Source organism: Nanorana parkeri, unplaced genomic scaffold, assembly GCF_000935625.1.
Source record: "Nanorana parkeri isolate BGI_ZX_2015 unplaced genomic scaffold, ASM93562v1 scaffold879, whole genome shotgun sequence".
In the NCBI taxonomy this organism is placed as follows: Eukaryota; Metazoa; Chordata; class Amphibia; order Anura; family Dicroglossidae; genus Nanorana; species Nanorana parkeri.
In genome coordinates this window covers 710,989-726,732 of record NW_017307147.1, presented here as the reverse complement: position 1 = coordinate 726,732, position 15,744 = coordinate 710,989, and the positions used below count along the sequence as shown (strand labels likewise).

Genomic DNA, 15,744 nt, shown 5'->3' with positions numbered 1-15,744 from the left:
CCCTGCATGCCTGGGGGGGGAGCTCGCCCACTTCCCACCCTGCATGCCTGGGGGGGGGGGCTCGCCCACTTCCCACCCTGCATGCCTGGGGGGGAGCTTGCCCACTTCCCTCCCTGCATGCCTGGGGGGGGAGCTCGCCCACTTCCCTCCCTGCATGCCGGGGGGGGAGCTCGCCCACTTCCCTCCCTGCATGCCTGGGGGGGAGCTCGCCCACTTCCCTCCATGCATACCTGGGGGGGGGGCTCGCCCACTTCCCACCCTGCATGCCTGCAACACCAAAGCCATTCATTACAAAATGTCAGCCAACCCCCTGCCCCCCCCCCCCATTTTCTGTTTGCAGGATTACCTCCCTGCACGAGCATGGGCTCGCCCACTTCCCTCCCTGCATGCCCGGGGGGGCTCGCCCACTTCCCTCCCTGCAGGTGACGGTAATCAGTGACATCGCGTATTGCGTATGCCGGTAGTCAGTGATGTCACTACAGAGGAGTGAGCACAGATCATTATATAACCTGGATTGGAAGATTTCGGCACACTTAGTATAGATACAAACCTTACCGACAATGGAGAGCACTTTATCTGCTGCATTGTACAATGCCCAGAAATTTGGAGCCCAGTAGGCATGACAGAGACCTCTCTTGAAGGGGAAAAGGCGAGAAAGGACTTGAGGAAGTTGACCCTTAAAAAAAGAAGTTGTACAAGAACGTTACTTTTAATCGCAGACTATTACACATGATCACCTTACTGCGCAAGAACAGACCATGAGGACGTCTCGCTGTGTTCTCTGAATACAAACATTCCATTAGATGTTGTGCCGTCTGTCAGAGGAGTGTTTGCTTTACGCTGCCTGTAGACCTGTGAACCTGATAAGACATTCCATGCCCACTACCCTGTACATCAGCTGAGGTCCATCTTTGTGAACGGTTTGACCATCCAAAGGATTTGTAACTCTGTTCAACCAGGCTTGTGGTTTGCACACCTCCACCACACTGCAAAGTCCAGCCGGTGACACCATCGTTTCCTGTCCCCCAAAAAAAGCACCAAAGACTCACCGCTCCAATCCCACCTCCGACTGTCAGTCAATGTATACACCGCCGACTGCAGGCTAGTGTGTTCCCACTCAATTAGTAACTCTTGTGCAATCAGCCACAGAGGAACCACCTCAATGCCTCTCACCTCCGGTGTGGCAGAGATACTATGGTGGTGTATTTCTAGAACATGTTTGACTTTGGATTGTATCTGACATTTATCATAATAAAGCTGGTTTTGTTTTGGATACCGGTTCCTCTGTGGCTGATTGCACAAGAATTGCCATTGTTTCCTGGTTAAGCTTTGGAGCTTCCGGAGTCACCTCATTACCTCCAGCCTGCTCAGTGGACAGCGAATCAGCATCATCTTCTCTGTGCAATTAGCAGGCTGCCTCTGTACGGTGCTGGAGGAATGTGGGAATCGCAAGACTGCACATAAATCACAAATCTTTCGGAAGGCAAAATGATTTGCATGTATGTGTTTCATCTACAAACAGTGAACTCTCAGTTATCCGGTGTTCAACTAACCAGAACTCTCACCAAACCAGAAAAAAAAAAAAAATCCTGTGTACTCGCTGTTTTGCTGATCTGAGACATGTATTACCTTGGAAGTGATCGTGTGTCTATTTGGTCTTATAGTGACATTAAACCCTCAGATTTTTTAACATAAACCAATACTGTAATGTGCACCTTACTGTAATCCATGGTAGTTTCCCTTCTCTTTGCTGCTCTTCCTTTTAAATCCTCATGTCTTCTCATGCTGGGGGAGAACTTCCCTTTGCAGCTGAGGGCCTCTTCCTGTAGTGATGGCTCAGGTTGCAAACCTATACACAGACACCATGTATCCATTTCAGAGACAAAGCAGTCTGATGCAAAGGGAAGTTCTCCCCAAGCATGAGAACAGATACAGATTTAAAAGGAAGAGCAGCAAAGAGAAGGGAAACTACCATGGATTACAGTAAGGCGCACATTACACTATTGTTTTATCTTAAAAAATCTGAGGGTTTAAGGTCACTTTAATCTGCTTTTGATGACTGCATTTCATTATTAATATGAAGTCAGTACAGAGTTTATGTTATGGTATAGTATTGGGTATGGCATTAGTTAGACCTATTTTTGATAGTAACTCTCAAGCAACCAGAAACTACATTTTTTCGGAATCTACCAATCCCCGTGGATGCCGGATAACGGGGAGTTTACTGTATTTAGCCGTTTTGACAAAGATTCAAAGTCATAAAAAAAAGGTAACAAAGAATTAAATATTTACCTCGCTCACACAAATGGACCCTCTGAGATGGCACAGTAGCCTATTGCATGGCCAACACAAAAAACTATAGCCGAGGAGCGGCTCAGAAGAAATCAACTGATGAATGCCTTGGCAGCTGGTCATGTGATCTTGATTTATGCAGTAAGTAAAGAGATTTCAAGCCTTGTATGGTTCATCTATAGTACAAGATCACAAGGGAGAGCGCAGTCTCCAGCAGCTGTCCATCTACTAGCTTGGAGAAGGGGAGTGACCTATCTTGCTGTACCGGTGTGTTGGTGGAGACACACACAGCTTACTAGCACACACAAGCAGGGCCAGATTTCCCACAAGGACACCGAGGCCCGGGTGGGTGTAGAATCTCCCGACGCCCGGGACATGCAGTTCTGGGCAGCTTTGGCGCAAGCAGGGCTAAATGTAGCCGTCCTCCCATCTCCGTCCTTCTCCAACGACCCCACCATGTACCTCTCTCTACAGGCTGGAGATTCTTAAAATGGAAAGTTCTCCGCTCTGCTCAGTGTATACAATGAGACGGGAGAGATGCACTCGCAGCCTTCCCCTCTCACCTGTCACAGGAGTTCCAGCACTGTGCTGTGCTAGAACTCTTGTATTGGAGGTGGCAGGTTCAATAAAGATAACCTGTCACCTCCAATTGCTATCACACAGGGGCTCGTTAGCTGATGGCAATAGAGTTAAAGTTAAAAAAAAATTGGATTAAAAAAGTAAAAATTAATTAGAAATAATAATTAAAATAAAAAGGTGATAAAAAAGTAAAAAAATAAAATAAAAAAGGTGATAAAAAAGTAAAACAATAAGATTTTTCTTTTTTTTTATAGGGATTATAAAAGTGATGCTTACCATGTACACAAAAGGTCCAAACGAGACCGCGAAGGCAAACAGCACAATGACAGCCAAGGAGAGGAGTCGCAGAATGCTGAAACTTCTCCATTTCAGAGATCCGTCTGCGGAACAAAACAAAATCAGTTTTAGGGAATGAAAAGAAAAAAGGAATTTCCAAAAAGTTACAATCAAAACTATCCTCTCTCGGTCTGTCCACAGATTCACTTTAATGATCAGCACATACTCGTCTTTCCTTCCCTCCCCTGCCACCAGGAGCAAAGAAAATCCCCCGTACGTCCGGGTACAGGGCCATGTTACACTTTGCTTTCAAACCAAGCAAGGGTGAGTGAGTATGTGCTGGTGAGGGAGGGAAGGGATGATGTCGCCCATCATCCCTTGCTTGTCCCACCAGCACATACTCACCCTTGCTTGGTTGGAGTTACGTGACCGCTTTACTTCCATTTGGATGGGCAAAGCTAAGGGTTAACTTTAACACTTTAACGCCCTCATAATTGCGTAACACGGACTTAAAAGGAGAACTATGGGGTCAGTGTTTTTTCCCATAGTTATCCTAATGGTCACGGGAGGACACAAACTAGCGTCCTCCCATCACCCTAAGCTCAGTATACTGAGATGGCCGCAGCCGGGACGGATCCCGACATCGATGTCGAGATCCACCCAGCTGCGTGATTGACAGCTGGCTCTGCCTATCTAGATCACGGCTCTCTGCAGGGATAGATCGAGAAGTGAGCGAGCGACGGTATGTGTTCGCTCACTTCCTGATTTATTGAGCCGACGCGTGACAGTTTCATTGTCACAGGTCGGCTAGAACTATGAGGTGGAGTGAAAATCACTGACCTCATAGTTCCCCTTTAAGCCCTAAAGACAAGGGACAGTTAAAGCATTTCCGCAGAATACAACAACAGGAAATGTTCAGAACTGCAGCACCTCGTTTTTTAGAACAGTGTTGCAATACAGACACCGACCTGCGTTATTGGCAGTGAAGCAGTACGACCTCAACAGGTAGATGCCATAGGCTGGGGCGATGTACAGGTAGATGTGCTTGAAGTTCAGCAGCACAGCAAAGAGGAAGGCGCTCTCCAGGTGTCTCTTCTGTGGGAAGATGAAGGGGTTAATTCATCAAAACAAATAACGCACCACCTGGCTTCGTTTTTGTACAAAAAGACGCATTTCAAAGGCAACTTCCACCAAAACATTCTTTTTAGCTTGAATACTGATACAAATTTGGCCTTGCTAGGAAGATTTCCCCCCTTCCAGATAACAATGTTATCAATGAGATAGGAAATGAGGGAAAATGATCTGCCGTTATGTGTGACCCCAATGGGGAGTTACAGGGCCGTAGATAGAGCAGTAGAGGCAGCTCTCCTGCACCGGGCCCTCGTCAGTTCAGCAGGTGGGCCCAGGGACAGAAAGCGGACTGTTTACTGGATTACTCCATGCACAGAAGCAGGTTGAGTGATCCCACATGTCGGCTCCCACAAAATATGAAACAGTCCCCCTGTGCCCCCTCTGAACGGATAGGGCCCAGAGAGAGAGATGGGACTATTTCACCACTTTTAGCTGTGCAGTAATATCGGGAGCCACAGCTCCTGATAATTATAGTTCCGGCCTGCACAGGACCGCCCTAGCGCGGAATATTCTAATCCGCCCCAGTTACACGAGGACTGCAGCTTATAGATGCGGCCGCTGTCACCAGGTCATTAACTTGAACGGGTAACAGTGGCCGCATCTAAAATGGGAGATTAGGGATTTCTGCTGCAGGAATTCCAAATCGCACATTCACACCTTTTGTGAATGTAGTCTTATTAATATTTCCCCTCCCCCGGCAATAATAATAATAATTCCCCCCACCCACAGCAATAATAATCTCCCCTCCAAGGCAGCAAGGGGGGGGGGGGGCTGTCAGGTAGGCTGTATAGGGCCCCATGATTTCTATTGGTGGCCCTGGCAAGCTATACCCTCATTTCTAATCCCAGCGATAACATTGTTATCAGGAAGGGAGGAGGAATCTCTCTATTGGGGTCACACTTGATAGAAGTCCCGTCCCTCATAATGCAGCAAATGTAGTCAGTGTGTCTATAATACAAGGTATTAAAGACACACTGGGGGGAATTTATCAAAATATGAGCAGAAGAATCTGGAGCAGTTGCCTATGGCAACCAATCAGCTTCTCTCTTCAGTTTGTTTAGTTAAGGTTTGAAAATAAAAGGTGGATGCTGATTGGTTGCCATGGGCAACTGCTCCCGATTCGGTCTGCTCCAGTTTTGATAAATGTCCCTCATGCAGCGCTGAATACTGAAAAATGGCCTGGATGGGAAGGGGGTTTAACACCGCGGATGTCAACTGGTTAATACTGTTGCCGTTTTGCAGTCAGTGAATGGTCGTTCCGGGGTGGTTAGGTGGGGGTTGTATGCTCATTACCTGGGTCCCGCTGCTCTGTCTGGCATCCCACTCAGCTCCTGGGAACCAGTGACATCAGTGAGCTGGGCGGGAAGCCGGACAGAGCTTGACAGGTTGCCAAGAGCTTTTAGTAACCTGGGACACCGTGTCCGCACCCTTACCCCTACACCTCCTGCCCCCCGATAAGTTGCTGCCTGAGGCAACTGCCTCATTGCAGGGACGGCCCTGGGTTTAGACCCGCTTTTTTAGATTGGGGTGCCATTCAAACAAGACGGCACAGCAATATCCCACAGCAATGGTGAACAGGCCCTAAAAGCACAGGCTCCAGGAATGCCACGCCAATGATCTCAGGACCAGGGTGACACCTTTAAGGGTTAGCCAGCAACAGAAGCATAGTTCTACCCCCACAGGTTCAATATGACAGATGTGCATTGAATGCAGACACAGGCTGGCACATGAAGAGCCATTTCTGAGCTCTCCATCTACACACCTCAATGGCATTTACCTGAAATAATCGTGCAACGGAGAGAAGCATGATACCCGAGAGGAAACCATTGTACTGGAAGTGGATGTCTGACAGGGAACTCAGGAAAGTGAACTGAATTACAAAATTACTTTGGTCCATAGGAGGTGCACAGGGTGGGAGCTGAAGCGGTTAAATAATTAACGATGTTTCATTAGCTAACCACTTCAGCCCTCACAGCTGTACCCCCCCTCCCCCCAACCACCATGGAGTAATTTTTACATTTCTGATATGGGCCTGATTAGCAATAACTTTGTCATTACTTAAGATAACAAAGAGAGATATATATTACACAGGCAGTCCCCGGGTTACATAGATCTGACTTACATACAACTCCAACTTACAAATGGAGACTATTACTGTACAGCAGGGGTGGTTGTAATGCTACCGCGCTCCACGACAACCCAAAATGTTCAAAATCCAATTGTCACAGGGACAGAAAGTGAGGTGAAATCTTCTGAACAGGGGCACACACAGCAAAACAAACGTTACAGGGGGGGTTAACCCTTCCCTATGCTATCCAATACAAACAACAAAACATTGTTTTGGCTGGAGTTACACTTACAAAATGTACCTGTTCCAACTTACATACAAATTCAACTTAAGTACAAACCTACAGTCACTATCTTGGGGTAGCCACACTGCAAGGGTTAAGAGGATAGATAGATATATACATAACATACACCTCTCTAGTGGCACGGGCCTCCCATCTTCAATATGATCAAGAGCTCAGGGAATGTGGGATGTCTCTGTCCTGCTGTTCCCTCCTCTGACCCCTATGTCACTAGAGGGCACAGCAGTGATGAAGGGTTTGGACGATGGAGCCACAGTACACGTTTGGGGACACAGGCATCCGACATTCCCAGGACTGTTGAATGCAGAGATGTCTGGCAGAGGCTGCATTAGTAGAACAGAGGGGAGAAGGACATACGGGCCGGAGAGACAGAGGCTGCATTAGAGGAACAGAGGGGAGAAGGACATACGGGCCGGAGAGACAGAGGCTGCATTAGTAGAATAGAGAGGAGGACATACGGGCCGGAGAGACAGAGGCTGCATTAGTAGAATAGAGAGGAGGACATACGGGCCGGAGAGGAGAGTACAATACCTCTTCTATAGTCGGGAAGAGTGATTTATATATTGTTTAGGAGACTGACAATCACTTTATGAAAAAAGCTCACTTAGCTGCAATGATCCTTCACACAACGTGACAAAAGATTTGGGGTTAAAAATAAAATAAACGACAGTTCTGTGAAAAGGATACGATCCACGATGAGTAACCCGAAATTCCACAGCAAGAGGACGGAGAGGATGAAGGCCGGTCGCTCCAGGATATCTCTGCGATCCGTCTTCCCGTCCAAGCTCCGACAGCACCTGGAGCCACACAACATATCCTATGAGGAACTGGCACCCTCACTGTACAAGTCTGTTCACACAGCAGTGTAAGGGACAGTTCCACCCAAACCTAATGAGTGGACTATTTATACATCTCCCGGTAGCAAGTCAAGTGATTAGCCAATCCATTCCAGGAACAATGCAGCTCTGCCGATGTCGGAAAGTAGCTTATAGTAGAACTGTAAATGCCAGGTCCGTATGGCATACTGACCTGGCCAGCTGGAAGCACTTTTGTAGGTCCGTATGCCATACGTCCTTGGCAGCGAAAGGGTTAATGGCCGTAATCTGCATTTGATACAATCTCGACAATCACTGGTTGGGTTGTATGTGATTTTGACCCGGCCTAAAAACTCCCTATATCCAATGGTGGTGAAATGCGATTACCTCCTGCAGCCAAGTACCTGCGTTGATCTTCAAATTAAACATTGTGTCCCTGTGGATCAGATTCTAGACCCTGACCTCCTACAACTATAAAATGCCATGATCGTCATTGCCCAGATGAATGAAATGACAGGGGGCGCGGCTAAACCAAACTGGACAAAAGCTGAGGGCCTGTGTTCAGTTTGGGCCAGGGGTTCCGTCCGAACACAAAGAATGATTTGAAATCCTTACACAGGTACCTACAGACACCACAAAACACCATTACCTTAAAGAAGAACTCAGACATTGTGATCCACTAACCCGTGCAGTGGGGCTCCGCCTGCACTGCAAGGGTTAACTGCTCATTTTTCTCTGGGGGGGTGGAAATAAAAGAAGATATACTCACCGGAACATCGGCCCTGTGGCAGAGACCGCTCACCTCTCTCCTCCAACTGGGAAATGTCCCTCTCCGTCCTCACGTCTACTACACCTAGATGGGATGACGTCATGGGTCATTAGACCTCAGGAGCTTGGGGGAGGCTGCGGGGACAGGTCTAACATAGAGCTGCAGCTAACGATTATTTTCACAAATCGATTAGTTGCCCGATTATTATTTTTTTCGATTAATCGGCTCGTTGGTTGCAGCCCTAGTCTAACAATTCGGCGGGACCGAGGATCACGGGAGTATATCTTCTTTATTTTCACCCCCTTGACAAAGTGAGCAGTTAAACCCTTGCAGTGCGGGGGTGGGGGGGTCGCCCCACTGTAAGAGTTCATTTTTTACAATGCCAGAGTTCCACTTGAAGTGCCCTTTAGGCCAAGTAAATAGGCATTTTGGCAGGGGACCGAAGCAGACAGACGGCGCATATAACTGCTTTTTGTAATTGTAGGGGTTGCGGGGGGAGGACCTTCGCATCCTTCACCCAGGTTGGAATTGGGCACCAGACAATAACATGAAATTAAAGAGTAAATTAACCCAAAAAACCTCAAATGTTATTTATTACAGCTTACCAATCCTTAGATGTGGTGGCCGCATTAGTTTTCTCTTTTTTTAGGCAAGTAGGTCCGTTATTTTTGAACTTCCTTTAACAGTCCAAGTTGTCCAGCAAACGTGGAAGTTAGAGGGTTGAGACAAACCATTTAACACTGACAGGGGGGGCACACAATGGTCAGGTAAAACCTTTATCCTTAGGGCTAGATCACACCAGCGACAGTGCGTTCCGGGGCCGATTGTGGCTGGAACGCACTGGATCGCACTACGGCCGGCTCACTTTGTTTTGGGGCGAGAGGAGGTGTGGCAGTGCATCGACGTCAATGGCACTGCAGCCACGTCCCCTGGCCGCAGCGCGATCACCCGCACATGTGGCACATCAGTGCCTGCGTTCCGGTGCAGTCATACAAAATAGAGCACGCGGCATTTTTTCTGACAGCACCGGACCGGAATGCAGGCACTGATGTACCGCGCATTCGGGCGATTGCACTGCAGGCGGGGTGTGTGGCTGCGGTGCCATTGACTTCAATGGACCGCCACGCCCCCTCCGGCCCCAAAACAAAGTGAACCGGCCAGGATGCAATCCAGTGTGTTTCGGCACCAATCAGGCCGGAACGCACTCTGGCTGGTGTGAACTAGCCCCAACAGGAAGAAACTGTTGCTGTAACTGTTTAGAAAGTTTTAGTTGCCGCTTGGCTTTCATTTGTCCATCTAAATCTGCAAGAACAGGGGTGAGCAAACTCCCGCCCTCCAGCTGTGGTGAAACCACAAATCCCATGATGCATCTGTCTCTGGAAGTCATGCCTGCGACTGACAATGTCTTTTCGGATTTGTAGTTCCACAACAGCTGGAGAGCTGGAAGACCAGCACCGAACATCACCCTCCCCACAGGGTGACAATGCTGCTCACCAAGGGTGGCTCCATTGCTCTGCCATAGAGTGGAGTCACCCTGAGACAGGAAATGTGATATGTTCCAGAAGAAATAAAAGATTACTAATGCAGACGCCACATCTAAGGGCTGGTGATATGCAATACATAACATTTTTGGCTTTGGACTTACATGCGCTTTAAAGATTTCTATGTGAAAGTCAGTACAGATGACCGCGCTGTCGGACGCACTCACTGTTTGGCGGCGTAGATGAAGAGGAGATCCGTCAGGATTACGGAGAATCTCTGGAACAGGATGGTTTCCTGGCTGGCGTAATTGAGGTTTTCCACTTTCAGCATTTCAGGGTCGAAGAGCCGCGCGACCTGCGACAGGGCGTACTCAAACCAGGCGAAAAAGGGAGGGTAGTCCAGCGTCCACTCAGAGGTCGCCTGTGAAATGGTTACAAGTCAGAATTCATCTCCTGATCCTTATACGATTTTAAATTAATTCCCTACCAGGTTTCTATGCCCCCCGCAGACAACCCATCCCGCTGCCAGTCTCCTCCCGGGTTCAATGACAGCCGCTGTCATTCAATCCACTTCCTGTGAGCTCAGGCAGTCATGGACACACCCCCTGGGGGGAGCATCATCATAGAAGCCTGGGATCTCAGTGCAATACTGCCCTTCTATGTCCTCCGCAGACAATCCATCCCGCTGCCAGTCTCCTCCCGGGTTCAATGACAGCCGCTGTCATTCAATCCACTTCCTGTGAGCTCAGGCAGTCATGGACACACCCCCTGGGGGGAGCATCATCATAGAAGCCTGGGATCTCAGTGCAATACTGCCCTTCTATGTCCTCCGCAGACAATCCATCCCGCTGCCAGTCTCCTCCCGGGTTCAATGACAGCCGCTGTCATTCAATCCACTTCCTGTGAGCTCAGGCTGTCATGGACACACCCCCTGGGGGGAGCATCATCATATGAAAGCCTGGGATCACAGGAGGGAGCATCATTATATCGTGTGCCCATGACAGCCTGGGATCTCAGTGCAATACTCCCCTTCTATGTCCTCCGCAGACGATCCAATCCTCTGCCAGTCCTTTTCTGGGTTCAATGACAGCCGCGGTCATTGAATCCACTTCCTGTGAGCTCAGGCTGTCATGGGCATACCCCCTGGGGGGAGCATCATCATATGAAAGCCTGGGATCACAGGAGGGAGCATCATTATATCGTGTGCCCATGACAGCCTGGGATCTCAGTGCAATACTCCCCTTCTATGTCCTCCGCAGACGATCCAATCCTCTGCCAGTCCTTTTCTGGGTTCAATGACAGCCGCGGTCATTGAATCCCCCGGGGGGGGGGCAGCATCATCATGTCAGCCATGGGAGCACAGCACAATTGTTCAGTTAGAAAATGTACAGGAGTAAAGTACCGTCACCTTGGTTAGAGTGCTTGCATCCACAGGGAACCCGTGATCCTTTGCACTCTCTTGGGATGGGAAGGAGGTGCTCTTACCTTTAATTTGCCACACATTATGGTCACTAGATGGAGCTGAGGATCATGGGAAATAAATGCATCTTAGTAACAAGATACGATTGAAGAAAATGACGGAGGGAGTGAGCATATAAATGTGACCTTCACCACTAGGGGTATAGCAATGGTTACATTTATATGTTCACTCCCTCTGTCATTTAGAATGATTACATTGTACCTTGTCACTAATATGTACTCATCTCATATGATCTTCAGCTCCATCTAGTGGCCATAATGTGACTTGTAGTTCCACAACAGCTGGGGGGGGCCAGAGTTTGCCAACCTGTGCTATATATGTATGTTGAGCTCCTGTGTTGTATGTATGCTTCATCATCAGTGTATTGGTTTTATGAAGTGACCTCCTTCTTCGTCCTTTTCTGTATAGTTATCTTCTATAGTTAATAAAAAAATTATCCTGAAGAAAAAAAGAAAAAAAAAACCATACAGGGGTTCTGACCCTTCCCCACTCCATCCAAAATGAAGAAAGGGGTTTGGGCTGGATTTACTCTCCCTGCCACCCCAAGGCCAGGTACCGCAATGCGCCCCCCTCCTCCCCTCCATCAATGGAGAATGGCAACCAGATGGCAGGGCAGCAGGGTTAGTTTTAATTTTTTACTTTATCACTTTTTAATTTTTTTAAATGTTTATTTATCTTATCGTTTACTTTTTTATCTTATTATTGTTTATTTTTGTAATCATTTGTTTCTTACTATTTGTTACTTTTTAATCAACTGTTTATTTTTTTATTTAATTATTTTTTAAAATTTTTATTTATTTAATAATTTATCATTTTTTTTTTCACACTTAACTTTATTGCTATCACACAGAAGCTAACAATCTCCTGTATGACAGCAATTGGAGGTGACAGGTTCTCTTTAGTGAACCCGTCACCTCCAGGACAGGAGTTCTAGCATTGTGCTAGAACTCCTGTGACAGCAGAGAAGGGAAGACGGCTCTGCCCTCTCACTACCCTACTTACTTTTAACCCTGCCGCTCTGCTCACCGCATCAGTGGCAGCTACTCGGAGCAGAGACTCGGCGGCTGGGGGAGGACGGAGCCTGGTGGATGATGCAAGCGAGGAGAGAGGTAGGTGGGGGGGGGACATACAGTTGGGGGATTCCACACCGGTGCCGACCCTTTGCGCCCTGGGCCTCGGTGGCCTTGTGGGGAATCCGGGCCTGGCTGGACATACACTTTAAAACAAGTGCTTAGAGCAGCAAATGATGAGGGGTTGCATGTATGCACCACATGATCATTTTTTTTTGCAAGGGGGCCAAAGCAGCCACTTTGTAATACCAGTTGTGCAGCAACTTTGTTTCTCCATTTGCTGTAAACAACCCGATTACAAATCCCCCCCCCTCCACAGAAATTTGCTAACCCCCCAGGAGATTTCTCTGGCATCCATGTAAGTGGTCACATACCTCATAGTACCAGCGAGATACGGGCAGACTGTGAGTGATGGCCAACCAGTTCCGGTGGACTTCAAAGTCTGTGGAATGACTGCGGGTGACATAGAAGAAAGGTCAAATGTCAGTTGGCTTTACAAAGGAACACAATACACTCTATATCCTCCACTGATCGAATGGAATATGATGGGGATGTAATAAGCCTCCTATGACTGCAATGCATGCTGGGTCCACCAGTCCCATACTGTGCACAGACCAATACTGGCTTGCTTTGGATGGTGATTGAAGCGTGACATCCAACCCCGGGACTGAGCAGATCTTCACGGAGGGGTGATAAGCGGCACCGCCAACCATCACAGGGAACACAAAGACTGTCCAACCTGTGAACTTGTATCCATCTCACTATCTATGGCTTGCAGGGTGACATCTGCCAGACTACGGACAATGGGGCCTATGTATGAAGAAGGTGCTGCAAGGAACATAGCTAGAGATGTCTGCAGTGTAAGCTAGGAGAGGAGGCCCCAATAATGTAGTATGCTTGGACCCACAATATGGAGCAATGCATGCTGGGACTTGTAGTCCCACAAATAGCCCCCCACATAGCGATGCATGCTGGATCTTGCAGTGCCTCAATAGCCCCCTATCAAGGAATGCAGTCATTACTTAGCAAGGCATGCTGGGACTTGCAGTCCCACAATATCCCCCTACATAGCAATGCATGCTGGTACTTGCAGTCCCACAATAACCCCCTACATAGCAATGCATGCTGGTACTTGCAGTCCCACAATAACCCCCTACATAGCAATGCATGCTGGTACTTGCAGTCCCACAATAACCCCCTACATAGCAATGCATGCTGGTACTTGCAGTCCCACAATAACCCCCTACATAGCAATGCATGCTGGTACTTGCAGTCCCACAATAACCCCCTAAATAGCAATGCATGCTGGTACTTGCAGTCCCACAATATCCCCCTACATAGCAATGCATGCTGGTACTTGCAGTCCCACTAAATCCCCCTACATAGCCATGCATGCTGGCACTTGCAGTCCCACAACAACCTCCTACATAGCAATGCATATTGGCACTTGCAGTCCCACAATAGTCCCCACTTAATGTATGCTGGTACTTGCAGTCCCACAATAACCCCCTACATAGCGATACATGCTGGTACTTCCCCCCGCCTGCTCTCCCATACGGTGTCCATTCCAGACCAGGTAACCGTCTCTGGCTCTTACTATGTCGGTATGAGAAGACATTTCATCAGGGTCACCCCTACAGCCAGGGTGACAAACCAGCCTCCGTCCGATCCCCTATCCATGTTTGCCCCTCCGGAGGTCGCCATCTTGCTACACCCGGAACTGCTCGAGGGCTGTAGCTAGCCAGTCAGTCAAGGGGACGCTACGTGTGGGCGTGACCTTAAGCGGCTGCCTCAGTGGGCGGAGTCACAACACTGCTTGTCGTCCAGGTGCAGAGTTTGGTTTAGCTGTCAGCGCAGAAAAAGAGAACCTGTCACAAATGGATTTTATATGAAATGTGATTGGATCTCCGGGACTACACTGAGCTGGGGATGGAAATTATAGTTACTCACACTGCTCAAATGTCTGACTCTCGGGTGATACCAGATACGCGGATCCCTTTCCTCCATGCTACTCTCCCCGCCCTCTGATCTACTAACCTTTTCTTGCCTGATTCTTGCAACTTTATCTCTTCTTCTCCTCTCTACCTCACCCCTCGAGGTACCCACCTAAGTCGCCTAAAGCTCAGAAAGTATGATATGTGGCAGTAGCGGTGATACAGTGCTCGGGACCCAGTGCCTTTCTAGTATTCTACCTCAAATATGTGCTACGAAGGGGGGGCCTTTCCCACAGTATATTGTGAAATGTAAGGCGACCAACACATACGTACGGAACATGCTATGCAATGTCTTTGACCAGTGGCTGATATGTTGTTCTCTCTACAGAGTCATGATTTATTACTGTGCCATTGAGTCCTGATATAACCCAATCTGTCTGATATTATGCTACATTATTTGATATGTTTGTTCATTCAATGTAAATGAGTATTCACTGACTGCCTGCGTGCAGTCTTTTGGGATAAGTTTGAATGTCAGATTATTACTCTGTTAAATAAACGTTGATTTAAAGAGAAAAAAAATTGTCTGACTCTCAGCTGAGAGTTGTGTCCCCAACATGTTTCTTCTGTTACGTCTATGTGAGCGAAAGTTAAATTCTTGTCCGCTAGGCACCATGGAGACAGTAGAGTGGGGCTACTCATAATCAATGTGATCCAGTTGATACATTTTACCTGCGTTCATCTCTAAGGAAGGTGCGTCTTTCTGGAAAGTGCACCATGAATGCACGCAGGATAGGGAGGGATCGCCGGGTCCGATGCCGCAGAGATCCAGACAGCGGCACATTCTCCTAGGGGGTCCCCATGACCCTGCTGCTGGGCCTTGGGTGGATGAGGTACGCCCAGAAAGCTTCATACAAGTACATCGGGCGTAGCTGGTATGTCCACGTCTCATTTCTCCCCTACTGCAAACTCTTCACAAAAATCTCCAGGACAGGAAGGGGCAGGGATGCCGCTGTGTGTTGCAGGAGATAGGAAGTGGCAGGGATGCCGCTGTGTGTTGCAGGAGATAGGAAGTGGCAGGGGTGCCGGTGTGTGTTGCAGGAGATAGGAAGTGGCAGGGGTGTCGCTGTGTGTTGCAGGAGATAGGAAGTGGCAGGGGTGCCGCTGTGTGTTGCAGGAGACAGGAAGTGACAGGGGTGCCGCTGTGTGTTGCAGGAGATAGGAAGTGGCAGGGGTATCTACCGCAAGGCAAACTAGGCATTTGCCTAGGGCGGCACTTTCCAGGGGGGCGGCAGAAAATGCTGCCCCAAACCAATGAGGTGGACAGGGCCGGACTTGCCTTTGGGCATACTGGGCACTTGTCCATTGGGCAGAGGCTGGGCGGCACAGAATCAGGCAGCAGTGGCTGCCTAATGAGGCAAACTAGTCGGCCACAAGGCCCTACTTAGAGAGCTGCCCAGTGGAGGAGAGGGCCCAGTGAGATGCGGTCCAGCTGGTTTTGTACAGAAGGTGGAGGAGAAGCAGTGGGTGGTTCGAGGCTGTCCATAG

The 15,744-nt window shown here is 48.5% G+C and overlaps 1 protein-coding gene across 1 annotated transcript in view; it reads right to left on the bottom strand.

The window, feature by feature from the left end:
- ALG8 (ALG8, alpha-1,3-glucosyltransferase) overlaps positions 1-13,980 on the bottom strand; it is an 18,057-nt gene extending 4,077 nt beyond the window's left edge. Inside the window, exons 1-8 of the mRNA XM_018565713.1 lie at positions 13,860-13,980; positions 12,637-12,715; positions 9,940-10,133; positions 7,335-7,444; positions 6,056-6,123; positions 4,116-4,242; positions 3,148-3,251; positions 556-676 (exon numbers count right to left, since the gene is read on the bottom strand). Coding sequence (XP_018421215.1) covers positions 556-676; positions 3,148-3,251; positions 4,116-4,242; positions 6,056-6,123; positions 7,335-7,444; positions 9,940-10,133; positions 12,637-12,715; positions 13,860-13,966 — 910 coding nt within the window. The 5' untranslated portion in view covers positions 13,967-13,980. The remainder of the gene's footprint in view (positions 1-555; positions 677-3,147; positions 3,252-4,115; positions 4,243-6,055; positions 6,124-7,334; positions 7,445-9,939; positions 10,134-12,636; positions 12,716-13,859) is intronic.
- Between the last annotated feature and the right edge of the window lie 1,764 nt (positions 13,981-15,744).